Source organism: Tigriopus californicus, chromosome 9, assembly GCF_007210705.1.
Source record: "Tigriopus californicus strain San Diego chromosome 9, Tcal_SD_v2.1, whole genome shotgun sequence".
Lineage (NCBI taxonomy): Eukaryota > Metazoa > Arthropoda > Copepoda > Harpacticoida > Harpacticidae > Tigriopus > Tigriopus californicus.
The window spans coordinates 2,909,521-2,932,340 of NC_081448.1; the positions used below are offsets into that span (position 1 = coordinate 2,909,521).

General features: G+C 43.0%; 1 protein-coding gene across 1 annotated transcript; it reads left to right on the plus strand.

Moving 5' to 3' along the window:
* Positions 1-1,601: 1,601 nt before the first annotated feature.
* On the plus strand, positions 1,602-10,840 carry LOC131886899 (uncharacterized). The gene is made up of 7 exons (XM_059235351.1): positions 1,602-2,284; positions 6,706-7,056; positions 7,878-8,075; positions 8,157-8,290; positions 8,452-8,869; positions 9,695-9,940; positions 10,016-10,840. The coding sequence occupies exons 1-7, from the start codon at positions 2,224-2,226 to the stop codon at positions 10,285-10,287; spliced, it is 1,680 nt and encodes a 559-aa protein (XP_059091334.1). The 5' UTR covers positions 1,602-2,223; the 3' UTR covers positions 10,288-10,840.
* Positions 10,841-22,820: the final 11,980 nt, after the last annotated feature.

Consider the following 22,820-nt stretch of genomic DNA (forward strand, 5'->3'; position numbering starts at 1 on the left):
CAAATGTTACGCATAAGGACTGTTTGCGTCAAAAAACTCAATTTCTTTTGAGAAGAATGGTCGTGATGTGGTAAACCATATAATATTGGTAATCTAAAATTTTAGTAAAGGTAATTGTGACGAGTAACGCCATTGCATTTTTTTGAGTAATGGCTGTGTAACGAAATACTATTTTTGACCAAAGTAACCGTAACTGTAACTCATTCCTTTTATTGAGGAACGACACAAATGCCCTGCCAACAAGCCAATGAATGTGTTACATGTATCCAACCCCATTGGAACTATTACAACTAAATCAATCAATCTTGCGCCACTCATTTCTTGAGAGAGGCCCAATCAACACTCTACAACAAACTGCCTTCCTCCCTTCGGGTCATCCTTGTTGGAACAAATCCATTTCCCATCTCCAAGGAGGACCTGGATAACTTCCTCCAAACCATTCCAGACCAATCTTCAATACCCGGGTCTCATCGATCAATAAATTCAAATTGAGCCCGTTGAATAGGCGGGAAATGGATTCAACATTTTTTCGGTTTTTTTAGTGCTGATAGATTTTTGAAAAACCGAAAAAAGAAGTCTAATCACCATCATTCACATCATGGTATCCTTGTATGTAATTGCAATTTTGTTTGGTATATTTTAGTCTGAACCTGGTGTGAGATTGATCTTGTATCGAGATTTGTATATGTTATGAAAAAATGACAATGTATTTTAATAAACTAGATACCCCAAATGCCTTTGAATAGGTGCATTGAAATATGCATGAATAATTCCTTCTAAAAAATTGCAAACGTTTATTGATCATTTGGACACCCTGTTTTTTTGTGGCGACGAAATCAGGGTTGATAACTTGTATTGAGAGGGCTGAGAGGGCCCGCAACAAGCAACTCATCATCTGTTCTGTATCGGGAAACAAATTTTTATTGATATTTTCTTTTCTCCAGGATTATCAAATTCCACAAAGAAACAAGTGTCAACCCTAGAATGATTTGACTATTGTCAATTGAGAGATATGTCTGATTCAAACTCGATCCCTTTTTCAAATTATGGATGCCAAAAGTTGGTGTCAGGCTGGAGACGCATTCCAGTCTGCTCCTTTCAAGGGATTATGCCATCTTTGGGATTGATCAGAAAAAAACAGAAGATATTAAATGTGGCCGTTTTTTAACTCGGTGACTCGCTCCAATAAAAGCTTGTCCTAATGACAAACATTGTAAGAATAAAAGTGTTAGTTTCTTTTGAACTCAATGGATATCCAAGTAAATACAGTTGAGTGCCTAGATTTCGTAAGAAATGAAAATGCAGCAAAGAGGCTAAAAGGGGCTAAAAGCGACCTTTTCCTCTTTGCAGCCGTTCTTTTAGCATTATTGCAACTTCAGTTTTTCCACATTTTCACAACAGTTTTTGCTTTTTCGCATTTTTCTCAACTTGAAAAAAATATTATGGCTAAAAGGAAAGTTCTTTTTTTTGGCCTGGGAGGCCTGAAGAGAAATTTGGTGTTTTTCCACGTTTAAATCTCTGCCTATCCCAATTTCTAACGAGGTTTCAATGTTTCCATCAGTGACAAATGTGACTTTTTAAACTGATTTGGTCACACTGATGAGTAATCCCACTCCAGCTAACAACTCCTGTGAAGTGCGAGCTATTTGTGATTCTTGCACATGAGACTAAGGCGTGGTTCTCTCATTTATTGAACCCTATGTAATCTTTTGCATCTTCTAATCGCGTCAGAGTGCCGTTATCAAGCTATCTTGAAATATATAATTCTTGTGATCGGAAGGCAGACGACGGGAAAGCCATCCCTCCACGATCATTGGCTCACCGGCCACTTCCCCCGCGATTCCCCGTTGAGATACGCTTGTTCCTCCGCGTAGGAGCTTCTTCCCCTTCTTCCTCACGTCAGAAGCCATCGTGTCGCGTGCGATACTGTTTGACTCACGTCAAACGGCTTCAGCTCTTGAAATATCGGCTTCGGCGAAAAGAACGACATGGACATTGATACCGCCGTGGGATTCCACGCTTAGTTCAAGCTTCAGCTCAAATGATGCAATTGCCAACGAATCAGTCATTCAAGAGAGTTCGTCGAGGATAGATCACGTCGTGTTTGACTAGAAGGAATATATTTGTGAAGTGTCCTCCTACGGCCAACGATTATGGTGCAATGCAGTGTTCATCCGGGTGTTGTATTGGTATGAATTGAGCCATTTGCAGCCACATTTCATAATGTCTTCGAGTGTTTTTAGTTTTATCTTGACCGCCTTGGTCGTTACCTCGGATTTGACAGGTAAGTTGTATTTCGATGTTTTCTTGGGATTATTGCTCTTTTGCCCATGCTTGTGAAAAACATGTCCAATGAGGATAGTAAAAGCGTGGCGTATCATCCTGATTATGAGTTCCACATGAGGTTTTATTAGAAAGTCGTTGTTCATGTGATTCGTGGAAAATATCGAATCAATCCGTGCAATGTCATAACTGCATTCCAACAACAAAATCAAGGGGGTGTCTCACCTTGCTCTGCACTCGTGTTTAAAGGTGTATTAATTCAAAATTTCGTTCCGCTCCTTTCAATTTTCTTCAAATCGGACTCCCTTCGCCCAGTCAGCATTCCGAAATCTGTTTTGGACGATTTCACCTACAAAATACGGATCTAATCTTTTGATACGTTCACTCTGGCAGCGCCCGGTGCTCCGGTTTTTTTATGTCTTGTTGCCCAAGTCAACCCAAAGAAACGACCCCAAAAAAACTTAAGTACCGAAAAAAGCCAGTTGGAAACGAAGAAATGTTATCTTTTATGACAGGTCTTATCAGGCCAGAAATGCCTTAATTTCTGCTTGGAAGAGGAGACCATATTGTCCACAAACGACCCGTGGACCAAACCAGAATACAGACTTTTACAGAACACCATTTTGGGGGATCGTTTCGCTCGACACCCTCCTTGAAGTGTTTCAAGTCATAAATTTTCGAGTACTTGTCGTTCTATTCCCTCTGTCACTCTTGTCGCAAAAGAACCTGAACAAACACTTCAGAGAGATTTAATCTCAATTCCCAACCAAATTTCACGTTTACCCGCTATTATTGAAAAATACGCCACAAAAAGCTCGAGGTCCTTGAAATGAAACGGAAAATGGTCTGCAATTGATTTGGCTCGAGGTGTGAAGGGTGGAGTCAGCTTCTTGGAATTGCGAGCATGCTTCTTCTTGCTATTCATGGGGATTCTATGCTCAAACATGATCGCAAATTTGTCGGCTGCCTTTATCCAGCTGTCCATTCAGGCTCTTACAATCTTCCATTCAATGAGATCCAGCTGTTTGTCCATTGTCCATAATCGCCATAATTTGGAGAGCATTTGTAGATTTATTATTGAATCAGAGATCCGCATCAAGATGTCTTGCGGGAAGTTATCCATCTTTGAGTTATGAACACTCCGAGATTAGTTGCTAGTGCAAGAAAGAGCTCTTTGAAGCTTTTCAAGGGTCGATCAGTCGATTAGTGAGCGATAGATTCACCCACAGTGAGAGAGCGAAAGAGACAACACAGCTGCAGCTTTTGGATGGACCAACGAACGGGTCGTTGCCAATAGGGTGTCATATGGTTTATGACCGAAAATATCGTCCAACAGACCTATTGCCACACCGCAATTGAAAAAAGAACCATCGGAGGCAGAGATGCTGCCAAGTAGACCTGTTGTTGTTAGTGGTGCACTGTTTTTGATTGACTGCAAAAGACGACACTCTCGAGTGCGTCGTTCTATCGATCAAAAGGGGTTTGAATGGGAAAAAAACATTCCATGGACGGCTCTGTAGGTTTGACAACAAAAGGAATACCAACCTGCTGTTTATTAGTATCGAAAAAGAGAAACTGTAAACTCGCAGTCACTCTCTATGTCCGACAATTTGTCGGAATCTCTTGTCTGCTCGCGGACTTAAAGGTCCGATATCGGTATCTTCTAAACGTACTTCTAGCTAACTTGTGTCATTAGAGCAGGTCTATTGTGAAATGCAGATCAACTTGGCCATTCAATATCCACTTGTTTGAGTGGAATCGTAACAACTTCCCATCCTCAACCCTTTCCCAATGAAGCTTCCTTTCCGAACAGTCTCTGTTTAAGCTCACATTACTCCTCAAGCACACTGAATGTAGGTAGTACGTCCACATATTCCTAGTCACGTTAAGCCAGGAAACGAGGGAAACGGGTCTCCCCCACTCCCCCTTGTCTGGCTTGACTCATTTACCAAACCTGAACCAGACAACTGTTTCAAGTGAATCTTTTTCGGAGGTCCAGCGCCGAATTTCCGGCTTGACTCATGTTTACACGTGATCTTTGGCGATGATGAGCTCTCATGCCTTCACATCCATATTACCACATACACTGTACAGTATGTACTCGTACATGAAGGCAGGACACCAACGTCGTCTGAACCAGGGGGTTAGAGAAGAGGGGGGAGCGGGAGAGAAAGAGATCAAGGGACCTAAATTTGGGATTATACCGACCCTCGAAGAGTCTCGTGATCCATCCTCCCACCTGCTGCTGCCTCTTCCTGTTTAGCCTTGTTGCAGTACACACCCCAATCCAACCCTCCTCCATCTCATAGCTCATGAAGTTCAAAAAGGAACGGTACAATATAGACAATATAATAGATAGACTACCAGTGTGTACGAGTTTGTGTCTTTGGGGAGTAGTGGAAGTTAGGAATGCTCGAGATCGGAGATAATCCAACGACCAGCTCATCTCGCTTTGGTGCTATTTTAATGACGTCCTGATTAAATCCCAGTTTCCCAGATTGCCACCCACGCCTGGATGATAACTGTATCATATCAGAGATTAGTCCTCGTTAATGATAATAATTGTTGCCAAACGAGGAAGAGAACATTGCCGTTGGTTTCCATTTAGTCACGGGTCACGGTTGGCACTTGGGATCAAAAATTCACATCGGGTCGAAATAAGAAGAAGAAGAATAATGCCCATCAAAAGAAGTTCATTTTCCGCTAACGGAAAATGAATTGAGCCCATGTCCATGGGAAGCGATAGGACCCAGTTTTTTTCCACTCAACAAGCTTCTAAGGTGGTTGACGACGCTAATGACGTCCATGATGATGATGATCATCATCATCACTTACACCGCCATGATGCTTCGGGGAAACACACGATTCATGGGAAAACGTTCAACCTTCATGTTATAACCGAGAACGAAAAAACTGCCAACCGGCTTTCGAAACATTTGAGAGACCGAAATGTCATGGACGCATGGTAAATTGAAGAGTCGTTTCCACAATTAGAGCTTCTCTTAATTGCTAATGAGAACCTATTGAGACCATCAGGACACCGGGATGATGATGATGATGATGATGCTTTTCAAGATGATAATCATCGCTCGTCTCTGTGGACTAATGAAGTTTTATGGCCTGAATGACCGCGTACTATTTGTCGTCAGCGGCCTCCTCATGGTTTCAATCTATCCTCGCCCTTGGGCTAATTGAACATTTTTTGGCAAATGTCAGTTGCATTCGTTCGTCTTTGAATCCTGGAGGGGCAATAAAAGAATGCTGCTTGTGCTCGGAGAATCCATGAGAGCCATAATCTGTCCTGACAAGAGTAAGAGAAAAAAACAAAAAAAGTTACCAAATTTCACATTGTTTAGCTCCTGGTTTTCCCACGTGATTTGGCTTGAGGCAATGAGCGAAATTAAGCCATGGGGGAGCACGCACTCGTCAGCTTCAAGACAGAACAGATCTGCTTCCTTGAAGTGTAAACGATACTTTTGATAGCATATCACTGACTTACAGAATTTCAAGGGTAAAGCCTTATCAGAGGAGGCGGTGTGTGTGTCGATAAATGAAGCGGATCATTCGCGCATTAAAAGTACTTTTTTGTACATTTTCAAGCCGTGTTTTTAGCTCGGTGTGGGGATCGCTTGGAACTTCAAAACCTGTGGTTTGCTCCATCTCATGGTGCATAACCTTCGTACCTAGTAAACTGGCAGTCAAGCCCCCTCAAATTATTGTCTCTGCTGTCACAGAGAATCATCCACACTGGTACTTGGTATTGTGGGAGAGCCACCACCACCATCAACGCTTCCACTACCAACGCTTTGAACAGTTCCAGGAGGTGGCTTCCAATCCATAATAATACTTCAACAGTGTCGCCCGTCGTCCTACTCTATGTGTACAGTAAGTCCGTATGTACTAGTCCATTGTAGTTTCATCGAGTGCCATGAGTGGCAAACGTCCAGAGAGAAGTGAGGACGGTGACTACCTTTCCATGACTGCTTTTTGTCGAAGGAAGCAGGTGTTGTTCTAGTGCAATGACTGAAAGATCATCGTGCTTACTCTACTGGACAGGGCAAGAGCAGGCTTCCAAAGGCAATTTCCATGCGGTTTACTTCTCCCTGCGAGGAGCTCGTCGTTTCGATAGCACTGACTTAGAGGGAGTTCCAAAGCATGGCCATGCTGCACGATCAGAGAAGGGAGATCCAGCAATTTTTGGTTTGCATCCGTCCATACTTGACTGGCCAAGCTGATCCTCATAGCTAAGACGAAATCGCTATTGCTAAGGCGTTTTTACTCCCTAACCAGTAACCACCCTCACACTATTATTGAAGCATTGAACATCTCGAAGAAATCTATTACGATCAACGAAACGAAAAACACTCTGCCAACCAACACCACATTCATGACAATGTATTCCATTTCCAATTCCTCTTTCAGGTGTGCAGGGATTGTGTTATTTCCCCGCGGCTTTCCAAGGCGAATTCGTCACCCAGTCTATTATGTCTGGTGTGCCAACGATCTCGTATTCGTCGCTCTCGATTCTGTTTGATTCCATTCCAATTTGGGGCGTGTGCCACCGAAGAATTGGCAACAATGTCATTCTCAAGGATGACACAGGTGGGATCACGTGCTTCAAATGCTTCAACCTAGTCCTTCGATCTTCCAATGTCCTCCAAGTCCACACTGCGGGCTTGGACAAATGTTATACTACGGAGGAAAGGGCCACGGCTGATTGTCCCAACGATATCACGATCCGAGAAAAACGAACCCGCGAGATTATGCTTTACAGTAAGTGACTCGTGGATGAATGTAAAATGACCCAATTTATTGTGGTTTGTGTGTGTGTGTGTGTGTATGTAAGAACGTAGCGCCATTCATTATGAGAAGCACTTTTCTGGCCTCGGGCTGTAACGCGAAGACTCGCGTCGTGTGCTCGAAACATATTCCTTTTGAGTTCGAGAGAAGAAAGACGAAAAAAAAATCAAGCTCGAGTCTTGTGAATCCACGAGACAATTCACGTACGGTACAAGTAGTAGTAGCTCCTAAGGAGTGACTTCCTCTCCTTGTCGGACTCCTCTTTTGGTGGGAAAGCGTCATTAGACCTGTCAGATGAGGCTCTTGAATAGGCTGACATGTTAATCATGAAGTCTCACAAGAGCGATCCAAGAGCTCGAGGAATTGGCTTTAAACAAGGCGACTTTAGCATCTAACTTTTTATCTTTTCGTAGCTCGCAGATAGTGTAGTGCATGCGAGGATTTCTGGTTTGCCAATTGCAACTTATTGACAATCATGTGTCCAGATACTCTCTTAATGCAGAGGAAGAAGATTGGAGGAAACCGTGAGAACTTTTGGCCACTGATTTCTCCACCATCTCAAGCCACGACACCATGCGAACTGTATTTGTTGTAAATCTACAACAGAAACAGTAGCTACTAAAGTGTTCCTAGCAGAGTGGTCGCACATGTAGGGCTTGGCCACCACGAAGATCTATGAACAGATACTAACAGCATATGTTGTTGTTTTGGTTCCCTGGGAGATTTCCTCTGAATTTCCAGACTCGCAGGTTTTGCTGCAAATTTGTAAGTACCTCACATCTTCATCATTTTAGGAACGAAAGGGTTTATGGGCGAACCCGCCGTGAGTCCAACCTATTGTCCCATCAACGGTGTCTACAGTTTCACGTATTCCGTGAATGATGGCACAGAGAACAGCTTGGAGTGCAATAGCCACACCTCTGAGATTGCGGACTGTCCCTATGGCTTTGGATTCAATCTGAATTTCAAAGATTGCTCTTTTGGCGATATGGGTATGCACATGATCCTCGAAAAATTCGAGAGAGACACCCATTGATTATCATCTTTCATCCATTTCTTGCCCCCCTCTGCAGATATGTCGTTTCACTGTCTGGGTGACTGGGAGGGACCTGATGGCCATAGATATATCGCTCTTATGGATACCCAAGCCACATCTCAAGGCGGATCGCAAATTGAAGTGGAAACCCGGCCAAGATACCGTTGTGCTGTAAGTGAATACATGGAAAGAATTTTCTCACCACCGACCCCTCCTCCTCCTCCTCCCCCCCTTTAACGTGCCTCTATCTACTTATCATCCCACCATGAAGATGTTCAGAGATCAAAGTGGGAAAGTGGTCATTTGACTGATGTTCTTCGGTTCTTTTGTAGCTTTACACAGAGGATGCTAACACAGGACAAATCAACCTGGCCCTGTCTTCGGATTCCACGTGCACCAACCATCTTCGTTCAGCCAAAGATGGTTATGAAACCCTGACCCTACAACCCCGCCCTATGGAACCCTGGCCCGCCCACTTGCAGTATGCTGCTATTACGGGCAGTTTTGGCGGATCCTGCGAGCTCCCAGAATGGAGTCAGGGCAAATGGGAACATGTACATGTTCAAGGTGGAACGGTGATCCTGAAGGATCAATCAGATTTCAAGACCTACACGGCTCGCTGTGTAGGACAATTGAGTCCAATCCACGAGGATCGGTTCCTCATCTACGCTCGGACTCAATGTGGCGACGAGCATTATAAATGCGTTTGGCTGAAAAATCGTGGGGAAAACGCCATTGAATTTCAGATCGGTGAGTTTTTGTGATCTCGTTGAAGTCACTCACTAACTGCCAACAGAAGAGTGGTGATTGTCTTTTGATTGGAAACTTGCATAGCAATTACGGGACAAAGGAGAGCGTAAGGAAAATGACCTCTTTTTGGTCTTGTCAACATATGAGACATTGGAGCCATTTGTGGTTGGCTAGTTGGGCGAGGTGAGCTCGTAATTTGGCAAAATCAACGCAAAATTACACGTCAGATTGCTTCAGGCTTTGGAGCATGGGAAGAGTTTGAATGAAAGTCAGCCTCTGGCAATTTGCTCTCAAGTGCTTGCTTGATTCGCTCCTGAGTTTCGAGACGACGAACGGCCAAAATTCTCGTGCCCTCGACACATTCCGCTCATGCAGCTTCTTTCCAAAGGAGCGTTTTGGTTGCGGTGAACGAGGATTTGGGACATTTTGCAATGTGGTCAAACTATAGTACAGGAGGATTGTAAGTTGGCAATGGCCGGATCATTATGATTATGGTGATTGCGATACGCATTGGTGGGTTTCACTTTCAAAAGGTGTGCATTTTTTTAGTTCTAACATGATTGAAAGGAATGCAAATGAATCGCGAAAGAACATCCTGATCCAGTCATGTTGATGATGATAGGTTTGATGATGTCGGAACAGACTCAAGTGTGCGCGTTCTGATTCATATGCATATAATTTGCAAGCTCATCCATTAGAAAAAGTGACAACGGAGCCCTTTGATTGTTGGTTTGAATAAAACAAAAGCGGATCGGAACGGCAAAAGGCGGCTGGCACGTGTAAAGGCGGCAATCTTCATTCGTTCTTCTTGTCTTTCGCCTTCAGGTACAGACACCTCCGACAGTCATGACGAGTCTTTGTGCTCCGACGAGAACTTTCCCAACGAATCCTGGGTCACTCAGGGTCGTACGGAAGTGGTCGACCCCACGCCCTATCCGATCATTGGCGAGTACACCGGGGTCATCCCTGACACGGACGGTCTATGCGCCAAGCTCTACTCGGATTGCAATAACCCCGAAATCATGTTTTACACCATCTTCAACTGCTTCAACCGATCCGAGGTGTTCGAAGGTAAGCAACAAATTTGAGGAGAGAACGTGAGAAAATGCTTGTTCTGGATGCCTGAATTGCAAACTTCCATTTCAGAGCGTGAATACAGATGTTTGGGGGAGTGGCGCGAGGACGGCCTCATCTACACTTACACCGAACGCCGCGATATGATCGGCTACGAATGCTTTGTGGGTCTGGTGTCGACCACGAGTCGACCTCGAAAGCGAATCACTGCCTTACCCTCGTGGCGCCAGAGGGAGCTGAACAATCTCATTCCGGGAGCCAGTCGAGCCTCGGCTTCTTTCGCGCACTCATCGCTGCGTTGGAGTATTGTAGCTGTGACGGTGGTGTTGACTTGTTTCACGTGAAAGTGTGCCGCCCTGTCTATCGTAGTTGTTTCTCAAGTGCTGTGACCTACCCCGAGGAATGTGTTCTCCCAATCAACTTATACCAAAGCCAAGAACAACAGTCAGTCTGTCTTCGTTTCCCTTGATTATGACCTTTTGATTATGAGCCCCATTCAATAACCCTTCTCGCCAATCGTGAGCGAATGTCAAGCTTGCTTGCGTCAGGCTTGCGTCACTGTCGAGAAAAATCGTCGTCAACCCAATCGTTTATTATATATCTGTGATATATATGTAGTCTATTCATGCAGTTGTTGTCTTAATCAGAGATGTTTATGTAGGTAGCTGGACCCATCTCCGCGTTCCTTCTCATGCCAATACCAAAGCCAGAAGTTACCTCGATTATCCCTTCCCCCTTTTATTCATCGTGTCTGATTCATGTATCAATCAACCTCCTGATCATTGTCAAAGAATCAAATCATGATTATATTAGTAAGTAAATGCATTTTCCAATCCACCCCCAAATCCCACTATCGATCCCAACAATCATTAATAATAAATATCGAAAAACCTTGGACTGATTGCTTATTTATTCAAATCCATTGGCCTAATGATCCGGAGATAGAAAATATCCGGTCAAGAGCGAATCCATCCTGATCAGCGGGACTAAGTCTTGTCTCCCAACTCAGTCAGAACCGGTCAAGTGAGAGTAACGCACTGATTAATTGAGCCCAATCCTGTCACGAGCTTCCTCCGATCTGACCAACTTGGATGGACGCAAATATTTTCAGTCCAGGAAGTGTCTGCTTGCTCTTTCCACTTGGGTAGACGCAAAGTTGTCTCGGGAGATGTCACCTGCTGCAGAAGCCCCGGGGTCTGAACTCTCCAGGATTGGAGTGAAAGGAGAACAGCACTTGATAAGGAAGTTGAATCGAGCGAAAAGTGGAAGTTTAGTGTACGTATGTACAGTACACTGAATTGAAGGGTGAGGCGAGGAGGACACCAACCGGGAAAAAGATCCGTCAATACAATGTCATGACAGGGTTGGAGAGGGCGAGAAGCACAGTCCGGATGATGATCGGAAGTTCCACTTGAGCCACTCAAGGTCCCGATTAGCTCCCATTGTTGGATTGGAAAGAGGTTTTTGGCTACTCATAGCGGTTTTCGACAGGATAATGCACTTCCTGGTTGTCTAGTCACTCCTGTTTTTGCCATCCTTTCGGAAATGCAGACTCTTGTTTCCCCCTTCGAATTTCACCCCTGTTATGTTCCACTATTTGGGATTGTGACATGTAAAATACTTGAAATGATGATTAATGAGTTTGAATTTGATCTAAATGGACTTTCATCTAGTTTGATCCTTATCTGTGATAGCTTCATAACCTGTCCGGAGGATCAGCTCCTGACTCCGCCCTAAAACTGATTTCTCAGACGAACCCAGTAATACGTCATCATCTCATCTCTCCGCGCCAAACTCTCTCCCGTCGAGTCTCTCTTCTCTATGATTGAGCTTCAAGTTTGGTATATATAATACGACTTGTTTATGTTTCAAGGGGAAGAACACTTCAAGCGGTTCCATCAATAATTAAGGTTGGACCTGTTAGGCCAATCTGATTCTTCTGTGCGTTCGAGCATAATGCTACCCTATACTTATATTATGTCCTATCGAAAGGGTTCAAACTACAATTCTAGGTAGTTCAACCAGCACTTCCAATGCTGGAGGCAAACAGCAGGTCTCGGTGACACCTGTCTTGTCAAGCGAGTGTCATTTTCTCCTCGCCTTCATTGCCGTCATTGCCGCACTACCATATATTTCAGAAGCCAATATGTAACTCCATTGTGTCTCATTGAAAAGTCCTCTGTCCTTTTGGTCGCTTTCGCTGGCTTTGATTCTGCTCTGGAACCAACCGCAACTCGAAAACGGGACTCTCGTATTTTCAATCAAATGTGGTCAAATCGTGGATACTGCTATGCTGGTGCTCTTCTGTGTCTACTCATGGCGGCGATCCATCTATTCATACATTGCTCGGGATGTGAATAGATTCTATCCCTATTCATCATCGAGTCCAGAGTTAGAAAAGAAATTTGCCGCTTTTGTCAGAAATCACTTGACCAATGTCTCCTACGGTTAAAGCTCCTAGATACACTGAAAGTACCGGATGATTTTTTATTATATGACACAGGGTTATTGAACATTGAATCTTGACTCATTTGCATCATAGTCCTTCTCATTCAATACGCTCCATCACAGGTTGGGTATCTGATATTCTATTACAATTCATTTCTTAAGACTTCAATGCAACAACACCCACAAAACTCTCATGCCTGTTATGTCGAATCCCAAAATGGGAAAAATGAATTGGAACTTTTACAATTGTGAACACTGAAAACCCAACGAGGCAATGATCCTCACAATTAAGATTATTATTGTCTTGTAGAGCCAGTATCATACCAGTGTATGTGCCTTTCACTTGATTTGGCATGGTTTATAAAGGATCACAGGTTCGTTGATTAAATCGCTCTTCATTGTTTTTCTACTGCACGCACATTCGTTCATTTCAATTTTGTCATCTTCAATATTGGCTCGGGCAATATCCTTCCATTTTAGCGATCCAAGTGGCACTACCCTGAAGCATATTTCATTTCATTTTGATCAGACTTGCAGATTTTCTCTTTACAAATCGGTTTTGCCGGAATATGTTACAGCATGTCTAGTTTATACATATTTGACTCTAGTTTTTACATAGGTCATTATTTGTCGTCTACTTATTACAGGTATGCATAGTTTGCTTATGCAGAGTAGTCTTGCTTTAAGGCTGACCAGCATTCCCCCAGCTCAAACATTGCAGAGCAGCTGTTGGTGACCTGCTGGGTAATCAAATCCTGGTGGAGAGTTGAATGAAAGGAACCCAATTGTTCGATGATGTCAGCATGAGCCTTTCAACCACTCGCCAGGACTCGACACTTTTGCAACCCCTACCAACCAAGCACTGACCAGGCACCCCCACCTCTCGGTTATGTCAATTCCAAATTGGAATGCACATTCAATTGGTTTGTGAGCATCTCGTGTGTTATTATTTTTGCTCTCGAGAGCAGCTGTTCCTTCATTAGTGGAACCAAAATCCTCCAATCAATCGAACAATAAACATGATTGAGTCAGCCAATGAAGCTACAACGATGGAAGAGACATTTTCTTGGAGGCCAACCGAGCTGAAGAAATTTTGCTGTTGTGATTCAATTAAAGCCAATTGATCCAAGAGGGCTTCATCTTGATGGTTTCAGCCAAGCTACAATTTGGCTTTCATCACTTTGTTTCGCCGTTCCCACCAGATCGGAAATTGAATCCCTCATCAACTCGATTATCAAGTGCTTTGTGTGCAAATGATGGAGTGAAAAGGCAAAAGAAATTAATTCCACCCTTGAAGCTACCACAGACCTCTCTCTAGGAGGACTTTAAGGGTTCAAGGAGAAATTAGTAATGTTGCTAATTCCGGTGTATTCCAACCAATCTCATTCGCCTCTCTTGCATCCTAAGTTTAGAGCCTTAAACAGTGACTGTCATCTTAGCTCATTACGAAATATTAACCTCTTTATGAATACTCCTCTCTTCAACAGTGTTCCCACGTTGTTGAAATGACACAGCCTCGCGGAAATCTTGAAGTGATTCAACAGTAATCATGAGGCATTTTTCGTTCCGGATCATTGGGATTCTTCGTGGCTGGACTTCCAGTTCTTCTTCCTCTTAGTGCTTGTTTCCTTTGAGAAAACTCTCATCCATCCAGAGTGAATGAAATGAATCAATGGGTAAGAATCGCTCTTGAGAACGAGAAATGTCTTGAAATCAAGGAGCCAAGGAAAAAAATACATTCCACCTTGAGCCAGCCCTGAGAACCATTAAGATGATAACTTCTCAACCTCCTCACAACTAATCCGTCCAGTCTAATAAGGTCTCTCATTGATCTCCTCACGTCTCCAAGTTCTGAACAAGTGGGCCCAGTCACGCCAGGAATGCAAGTCTACATACTGTGTACAACACATACTAGTAGGGCGGACAAACCTAATGGTTGAAATGGTTCATCATCGATGACGGTTTTCCTGCCATCTCATGCTTAAATAAATCCCATAAACATGGACCATCGTCTTAAGTGGTTGAAGAGTCAGTGTACTGAATAGTACAATCTATGGTGTACATACATTGTGTAGACATGGGAAGTAAATTTTGCTGTGGAAGTTGTTGTTGTTCTAGCAGCCAGTCAAATATTCTGCACCAAAATTGAGAACCCAAGCCAAGCGGAACAACTAAATTGGAGTCAATGACCAAAGTGCTTGACTTCTATTAGATCTGAAGACTGCCATAGTTTGGAGAAAAAAAATACTGCTGTCCCATAGAGGTTGAAAAAAGTGGTGTGGATCCTTTCTTTTGAAATCAGAAGTGTCGGTTGATATACATAGCAACAATCCAAGAACATAGAAGATTAAAAAAAGTCAATATCTATTTCCAAATGGGGTGGCCGTTTTCTGAGGATGCAGAATTGAGGAGATCTTATAGATGTCCATTGGAAATGGTCACAAATTCAAACGCATAGGTTCAAAGACCACTACAAATAGTTTACAGAACATGAACCAACAGAACCGAATCATTCAGTAACGTCAGTTCATTTCCCACGGATGCGTGCTTGACTGACCCGAGATAAAAGCTCGACAAGATCCCTAATGATCACCATAAGAATGTCTCACTTAAGAACCTGATCGCCAAGCTCGTATGACGTGAATATGGATGCCAGGAAAATGATTGGAAACTAGTGACAATCCCTCAGTTTGGTTCGCAATGGAAACTTCCTCCGAGATCCTGCCAAGTCGCCATAATCAATGATTCAGCTTCCGGCGAAACCCGCGATCCCCCCAACCGAGTTGAATAGTGGCTGGAGCTCCTGATGAGGCAAGTTGTTTAAAAGCAAATTCAGCATGGTGAATGGCTGGTGGCCAAAGCATTAGCGGTATACAGCGGTGTACCCACACCTTGTCGTACTCTAGACAAAGGTGAGAAGTTCGTAATGCTTGGTTTCATCCGGAGAGAGACGCACACACCAACAGTCTCACTTGGAGCTTGTTGAATGGGAAGTTACCGAACAAGCTCCACCATCATTTGGTCATTCGCTCGCCAATTAAGGGGTGGAGAGACATTAAAAATAGTACTGGTAAACGTTCTGGGAAAGGTCTCTCATTGAATGTCGTAAAACCATATTGAGATGGAGAAGCGTTCCTTCCCTGGACATGAGGCATTGTGGCCGAGCTCGGTGATTAAGCTTTCATTCATTTGTTACCCAAGTGGATTGGAGATGACGGGAGATGGTTTTGTCATGTGCCACTTACTTTGCCTTGGACGTTCTTGATCTTCTTCATCTTCGGTGGCGTTTGTGCCTTCGCGGTTGGTGCTGGTGTTGTTCTTGTTGTTGATTCACAGGAAGTCCATCGGAATGAACATAACATCCACGAGAAATACCATCCATGACTTTAAACTTCAATTTGTTTCTTCATCAGCATGGCAGGCGTTTAAATCCATGTGAACTTTTTTTCGAATGAATGGGATTCCAAGACTTGGATTCCCAAAATTTAAAGCCACAATTCCAGACTAGACTTGGAGAGGAAGAAATAGACCCGTTTGGTGACAAAAAGAGGGATTCCCGAATGCGATGGCCCTTCCTTTCATCCATTCAAGTGTGGGTGGGTCTGGGGTGGATGCATTTGCAGTCATTGTACGTAGTAATACGTGCACAATGAGCACGCTTAAGCTTTGGCACCGGAAGATCGAAATCCGAGATTGAAGACTGTTTGTTTATGGGCTGAGCCCGACTTTGACTGTATTTGGTGAGCAAATATTTTCGAGGCACAAAAATGGATACATTTCGAGATTTTTGCCTTTCGTTCAACCATTGAGTGTCAAATGTGTAACTCCGTGGTTCTAGAGAACAAGGGGTAAGAAGTGCGTTCGGTGGACTGGCGAGTATCATGAAAGATTAATTAACCCCGTCCATGGCCAAAGGAAGGGATGTTAGTGTCTATGGAGAATGGCTTTGAAGGGGGATGGAGTAGCAAAAATCTATCTAAATTTCGCGGTTTCCTGTTGCTTTCATGCTTCCATGCTCAAGTGCCTCGTGGAGGCTTGCAATCTTGCTAGCTCGCGCACCTGGTTAAAAAGAATCGGATGTTATGAGTATATCCGTCCGTTTTCCACCGAGCTGAAAGAATATCAATGCCTAATGTTTTCTGTCAGGTTGATTTCCCGACGCAAAATTCAAACTCGTAGACTTCTTGTCGACCGGTGGCGACAACCTTTCCTTGAAAAGAAACGGAATCACTCAAATAGGCGATTTGTTCGTTTTAAACTGACCCATTCATTTGATGTTTATCCAAATATGCCTATCACGAAACTCTGGTCAGTTTCAAGGAGTCCAAACATTGGACAGGATCTTGTCCATGTTGCAATGAAGTCGGATTTGTTGGCTCTGTTGGAAGTATCATAGTCATCGAGTCTTCGTCGTCGTGGTCGTCGTCGTGATCTTGAGGAAGGAAGTTGTCCAGTTCGGGTAGCGTCCGTCATTGACGGGAGATTCCCGAGATCCCCGATGAAAACATAAACATTGGGTATTGACAAATTCAGCTTGGAATGAATCATTACCTACCACTCCATCCCAAGGTAAAAGATCATTACCATTGTGCAGTCGACGAATCGCTAAGCTTGACGGATCGTCCATTGATAAGAAACAGGAACGGGTGTGATTGAGAAATGAAGTTGGAAGAATTTGTGAACCTTTTCCTCCCAATGTTCACATTTGAGACGTTCTAAAGTACGTTAGCTTTTCTCTTCAACGAAATATAGAGACGTTTGAAAACGGGTATACATTAATTGTGTCATTAACCAGCGCGGTCATGCTATGTCGTAACTCTTTAGGTAAATGAGCCCCACTCACCAACTTAAAATTGGCCCCTTTCTGACATTTGAGGCACCAAATGCTCAAGTATCCCTTGGTCTCTCGTCGAGTTGTTCGCGCCTGAAATTTGACCTTGATCTTGGACCGAAACACCGGCTCAAAAAGACCCCTCCTACTCTCCAATTGGAAGCATAATGTGACATAAGTCACGTGGCAAATAGGCACCCAACAGCTGTCATCGCTGTTGAGGTCCTGGTTGCTGAATTGAGCTCTCCAGATAATCTGAAGTGCGGACCTGCCAAAAGAGGGGGTTCTTCAAGGAGGAGAGAACGAACACGTGGGTCTGAGGTAATTTGGTTGAATACTCTTGGCATTGGCATGAGGGAGGTGCACTTACACATGGCTGCAGTCAAATCATTGACAGTCGATCAAGACAAACGGAACAAGAAACTAGCCGCCGCTAAAGTGTCAGGCATCTGCTGTTTCCATAACAGAACTTGCTTTTGGTACTGAACCAAAAAGGAGTTGGCCGATCATTCAGAGCTGCTGGGGTGTCCTTCATAAGGACCAAAACGAATATATGTCCCGACATCACGTTGCTCGCATCCCATCTGTTTTAGTTTTAGATGCCATCACTCGCACCCTCCCAGAATAGCCCCATCATAGTGGGGACCAGACCTCTGGACATCATTTGAACCACATTAGCAATACTTGGCCAAACTTTATGAACCCCTCAAGGCACCAGAGATAAACGACAAGAGCTTTGTTTTCGTACCAGTTCATTTCATTTCCTGTGAAAGCTGGCTTGGCTCGTGCCTTTGTCAAATTCGGACCATTCGACGGACCCTAGACCTGTTGTCGGGTTACTACTCAGTACCACCCAAATCAAACCTAACTCACTTTACTCTTCACTGGTGGACAAGAGGTAGTATCGTTGTCCTCAAATTACATTGCCAGGTGAAAACGAGCACCTGCCGAGAGCCAAGCCCATTTCTAAGCTCTTCCAGGGTGGGTTCGCCCAAAGTTCACAGGAAGTCCGTAATTGCATAAAATTGCAACGTTAACCTGGCTCTTCAAAGACATACCATACCGTTTATGGGTGACGTACACATGCTAAGCTGGCATTTGGGGAGGGGATTGAGAATAAGTAAGACCTTTTGGCGTTGACCTTCGATCACGGCCAAGCAGAGTTGAGTGGGAATGGCAGAAGAGTCCAGAGGGTGAGGAAATGAATGGGTTGACATTCATTAATCATTACCTTTCAAACTGACCATGACAGCATTTCCTTCTGCTCATTGTCGTGCATCATTGAACAGAATCACTTTGAGAAGTGTGACCAGGAATAACTAAGAAACCGGAGAAGGTATCCGGCCAATCTCAAATATGGGGCTCAAGAATGTGCAGACGGATTGGAAAAAAAACAGAATCCTCTGATTGACTCCTTTCACTCCATTGTGAGATATCGACTTCAACATCGGGTATCTTCATTAGATCATTAACAAGTACGTGTGGGCGACCTTTTTCAATGAGACATTTTTTTTATGTTCTGACATTTTGAAGAATTCTAGTTTGTATGGGAATAAACCTAGGGGTGAGCTATTTTTCTTGTTTTCATGTTACTCACTGGTTTTTGTCTTTCAAACGAAAAATTGCTGAACGGCTGCATCCGCAAATGAAGTAGAAAAACATGTGTTTGCACCCTTTGGGAGGCGTTCTACATGGGGAACCTTGAGAAGTTAGTCCCAATAAGTACTCTCAATAGCACTCATCAAGTGGTGCAATATGGAACTTGGGCGCATGCAGCAAAAAATCGTTTCAAATTCACATATCTAGTTGTGGTGTGAAGCTCAAATGCGCTTCATGTCATCTCAGCAGGGACTCGGAAAAATCTCCTTGACGGACAGGCACACACTTATTTTGGGTAATTGACCGATTCTCGGACTCCCACCTTGTTTCCTCGGAAGAAGGAGGTGGAAAAAAACCAGCTGGACGCCTTTTTCTGTACGTGGCAGACCCTCCAATTCTAGAAATGGACTTGGTAATTAATGACAGCTAACAAAGAAAGTTACACTTGTCTGGACGGGTGCTCAATCCCTGTCATATTTAAGGGTAGAGTACCCAAGGTATCCCGTCCACCGTTTGGGAGGGTATCTGGTTCTATGGGTTTGACCAGAGTGATCTCTATGTTGTGTGTGAGCATGTCTGCGTGCGGATACGAGCCAGAATGTGTCTGTCAAACTGAGCTCATTTGAGCAAATGACCGATCTTGAACTGTGACAAAGATCTTTCACCAAGAGGGGTAGAGTGCTGATACATCTTGTTAATAGAATTTGGACAAACGCCCGTGGACAAAGAGAATTTGGCCGAGAAATTGGCTAATCTTGTTTGAAGATCCTTTGTGGCGGACAGCTTTTGAGAATCTGTCTGTCTGTCTGAATGGACCCTTCCAATAGAGTCCGTCTCCTTGCACTCAACAACCTACCCCTTTGCAGACACATCCCTGTGTCTATGGACCGGACCTCTCCTCTGGTTGTCGTTGTAACTATGAACTACCTGGGTGCAATGAAGAGCCGGTAGGAAATAGTAAATTGGCTTGGGAAGTCCGTGTAGTCCATTGGCGTGGTGTCCTCGGTCGGGACTCGGGACGGAATCTTCACGCCTCACGCAAAGAGTGATAATTGAACCCTTCGGACAACTTCCTTCCTTTCTCGCCATTGCCCATCAAGTTCATGTTCAAGTTATTGGGAAGATCTTTGTCGGGATTTGATCGACCCAACAATAACTAGTCTGACCAAAGAATCCTGATCAATTGCAAGCATTAGATAGTGAAGGGATAAGCATTTTCATCAGAATCAATGTGAACTGCAATTGCCTCATTTTTGTTGCAGTCGTAGTTGAAGAACTATGAGCCGGAGATCGTCAACATGAAATCGTGTTGATGAAAGTTTGACATTCCTGTTTATGAATGAACATTCCAAAGTATATGGATGAGGGTCAATGAGGTCGGTTGGTCAATGCGTTGCCAATGAATGACATTGTCAACAAACGTTGACAAAGTGAGAGACAGTCTTCAGTTTTAAGGTGCTGTGGGGTTTTCCTTTAATTTTCTGGGTTTTAACAAATCCAAGGCAATCGTATCCTGGTTGCTCAAAACTTATGATAGAATATTTGGTCACACTATACCGTCGAATTTACTGGCCGAGGACGCACTGGAACAAAATGCTGGTCTGGGATTTTCAGCATAAAAACGGGTAAGTCTTGTTTCTAAAATAATCAGTGAGCCATCTAATGTATTGAAGCGTCGAAGAAAGCACGGTAGCAGGATACAGAGGGCTGGTGCTCAGTTTTGTACAAAGAAGGATTTGAAACCCTTAACAATTTTTTAATCGATTTAGTCGGTTTTCTTGTGTGATACCTCTTCTATCGCTAACGCCATGTTAATCCCGGATTAGGGCAAAGGGCATGAGCACAAAATATTGAGAATTAGTGGTGCTCGTACGTTCGTACGCTGAGTACTGATATATAAACTTTAGGATTGAAGCTGTTCTTATTGACTGAAGTAATAGCTGAAATAGAAACTAATAAACTTTTTCACTTTTTTAATCTTCTTTAACCCCCCTGCGGTTATTAGAGCCAAATTGGGGAAGCGTGTTCTAGATATGGTTGGACTATTGACTTAGAATAAGTTTCATGGTATGCAGCATGCATCCTTGGATTTGAAAGTCCTACTATATGCAACCGCAAGTTTGGAATACTTTGGTCACTCTTGACCGCATGACTTCATCAAGTTTGCCACTGTTTCCTACTATCATCCCAAGATCTTAGTGATTGGCAGGGTTCTAGTAATGGAATGCAATGATTTGTTCCTTTTTCTAGAACGAAACTGGAATCCCTTTGCATCTCATATTGACGTAAGTATGAAACACAATATGTGTATGCCCTGGTTCTCCATTTGGAGGGGAAGGGGTGGTAATGAACAGTTATTTGACCAGCCCCTCGTATGTGAACAGGTTACTACTGGCAGGGAAACTTTAAAGTTTGATCATTTATAATGCTGTTTTTTTATCATGACGTTTTGCGGTCTTCTTGGATAGCCTCTTGGAAGTTTTGGATCCCTTTATCCTGCTTTATATTCAGTTTTAAGGCACACCTTATTCTGGTTTTTGAGAATATCTTGTCTTTTGGTTGCAAATAATTTGCAAATGAGTTGCATTTCAATTATTAATATTCAACTTATTTTGACGATATGCTTAAACCCATTTTATTTCCACATATGTGCTAGCATGGCAATCTATAATGAGGCAATAATAATCCTAAAACCTTTGCCACTTGGATTTTTGGAAAGTAAATGTAGCGAGCAACGCTACTTGATTTTTTATAAAAAGAATAGTTAAGTAGTGATCTGTTCACTTTAGCCAAATAAACGGGGATTGAACGCCGTTCCTTTTAATGAGGAACGACTAAAACCTTGGTGATTGGATTAAGTTCTGAGTTCTGAAAATTTTTGATGAACGAACTGCTTTCAAAATCGAGATACATTTAACCTTTACCTAACCCACGTAATCAGGGTAAACGATTTAGTTGTAAAATAGTATGAACTTTATCAGAAGCTGTCACCCTTCTATTACGTTTTCAAAGTGTTTCACTAATTGCGTCACAATACCAACATGTGCAGAAGGCTGTTTTTTAAAGCTCTTACCTCGAAGCTAACACCTTGGACGTTTAACTGGTATGAAAATATACTGCCCAAAGTGGTGAGTGGAAGCTCATTCTGTGTAACGTCCAAGCCTTCGCTCAAAAACAAGCCTTAGGAACCCATGTTCAACCCATTATCGTTGAATGTCTTTCTAAAGGTTCGCTTTCCTCATTATATCCAGTTAATTTTCACTTGAATGGTACAGCAACCTTTATGATAGTGGAAGCATCACATCCAAGGTAGAAGTAACCAAATTGCCCTAATCCTGTTACTTCTCAAGATTGTGATGACCCAAAAACCCCCCCAATATTGCACGTTGCTCGTTTTTTTCCCACACCAAATTGACCTGTATTTGTTTTGGTTTTCCTATAGCTACTCACATTACTTTCCCCCTTTATTCTTATATATTATATGCCAATTTTTCATCTTGTTAACAATTTCCTCTTATTTGAGGGAAAAATCAATTTTTCTTCAATTTTCCCCCTCCTTTTGAATTTTTCTTCTCATTTTTAACTCAAATTTTTCAATTAAAAGAAATAAATGTTTTGGACTACAATTCATGGTTTTCAAATCCAGTCCCTATGTAGAATGCATTTTGATTAGGGAAGATTAGTGCTAAAATTTGTTCTTGGAAAAACTTCAGGTGTTCTTGGCTTTGAATCTTGCAATATTCGCTATGCTTCATAGTTTACGTCTCCTCAATCAATAAAAAAACCTCATTCACATTAAAGTTGTCAAGGTGTTCTTTCTTTGACTTGAATTTGTAATATAAACACCTTCTACATTGTAATGACCATTAGGAAAGCTTCAAGAGTTTGATTATTTCCAATGTTAATTTTCTACCATATTATCGATAAGTATTTATCACATAAAGGCAAAATGGATACCCTTAAGCTTAAGTTCTATTCCAAACCCAACTCCTTACACTT

Excerpts from the sequence above, each read along its gene's own strand:
- LOC131886899 (XM_059235351.1), top strand. The coding sequence starts at position 2,224 with ATGTCTTCGAGTGTTTTTAGTTTTATCTTGACCGCCTTGGTCGTTACC. Across the intron at positions 8,291-8,451 it reads GGCCAAGATACCGTTGTGCT|CTTTACACAGAGGATGCTAA; the intron begins GTAAGTGAATAC and ends GTTCTTTTGTAG. Across the intron at positions 8,870-9,694 it reads CGCCATTGAATTTCAGATCG|GTACAGACACCTCCGACAGT; the intron begins GTGAGTTTTTGT and ends TTTCGCCTTCAG.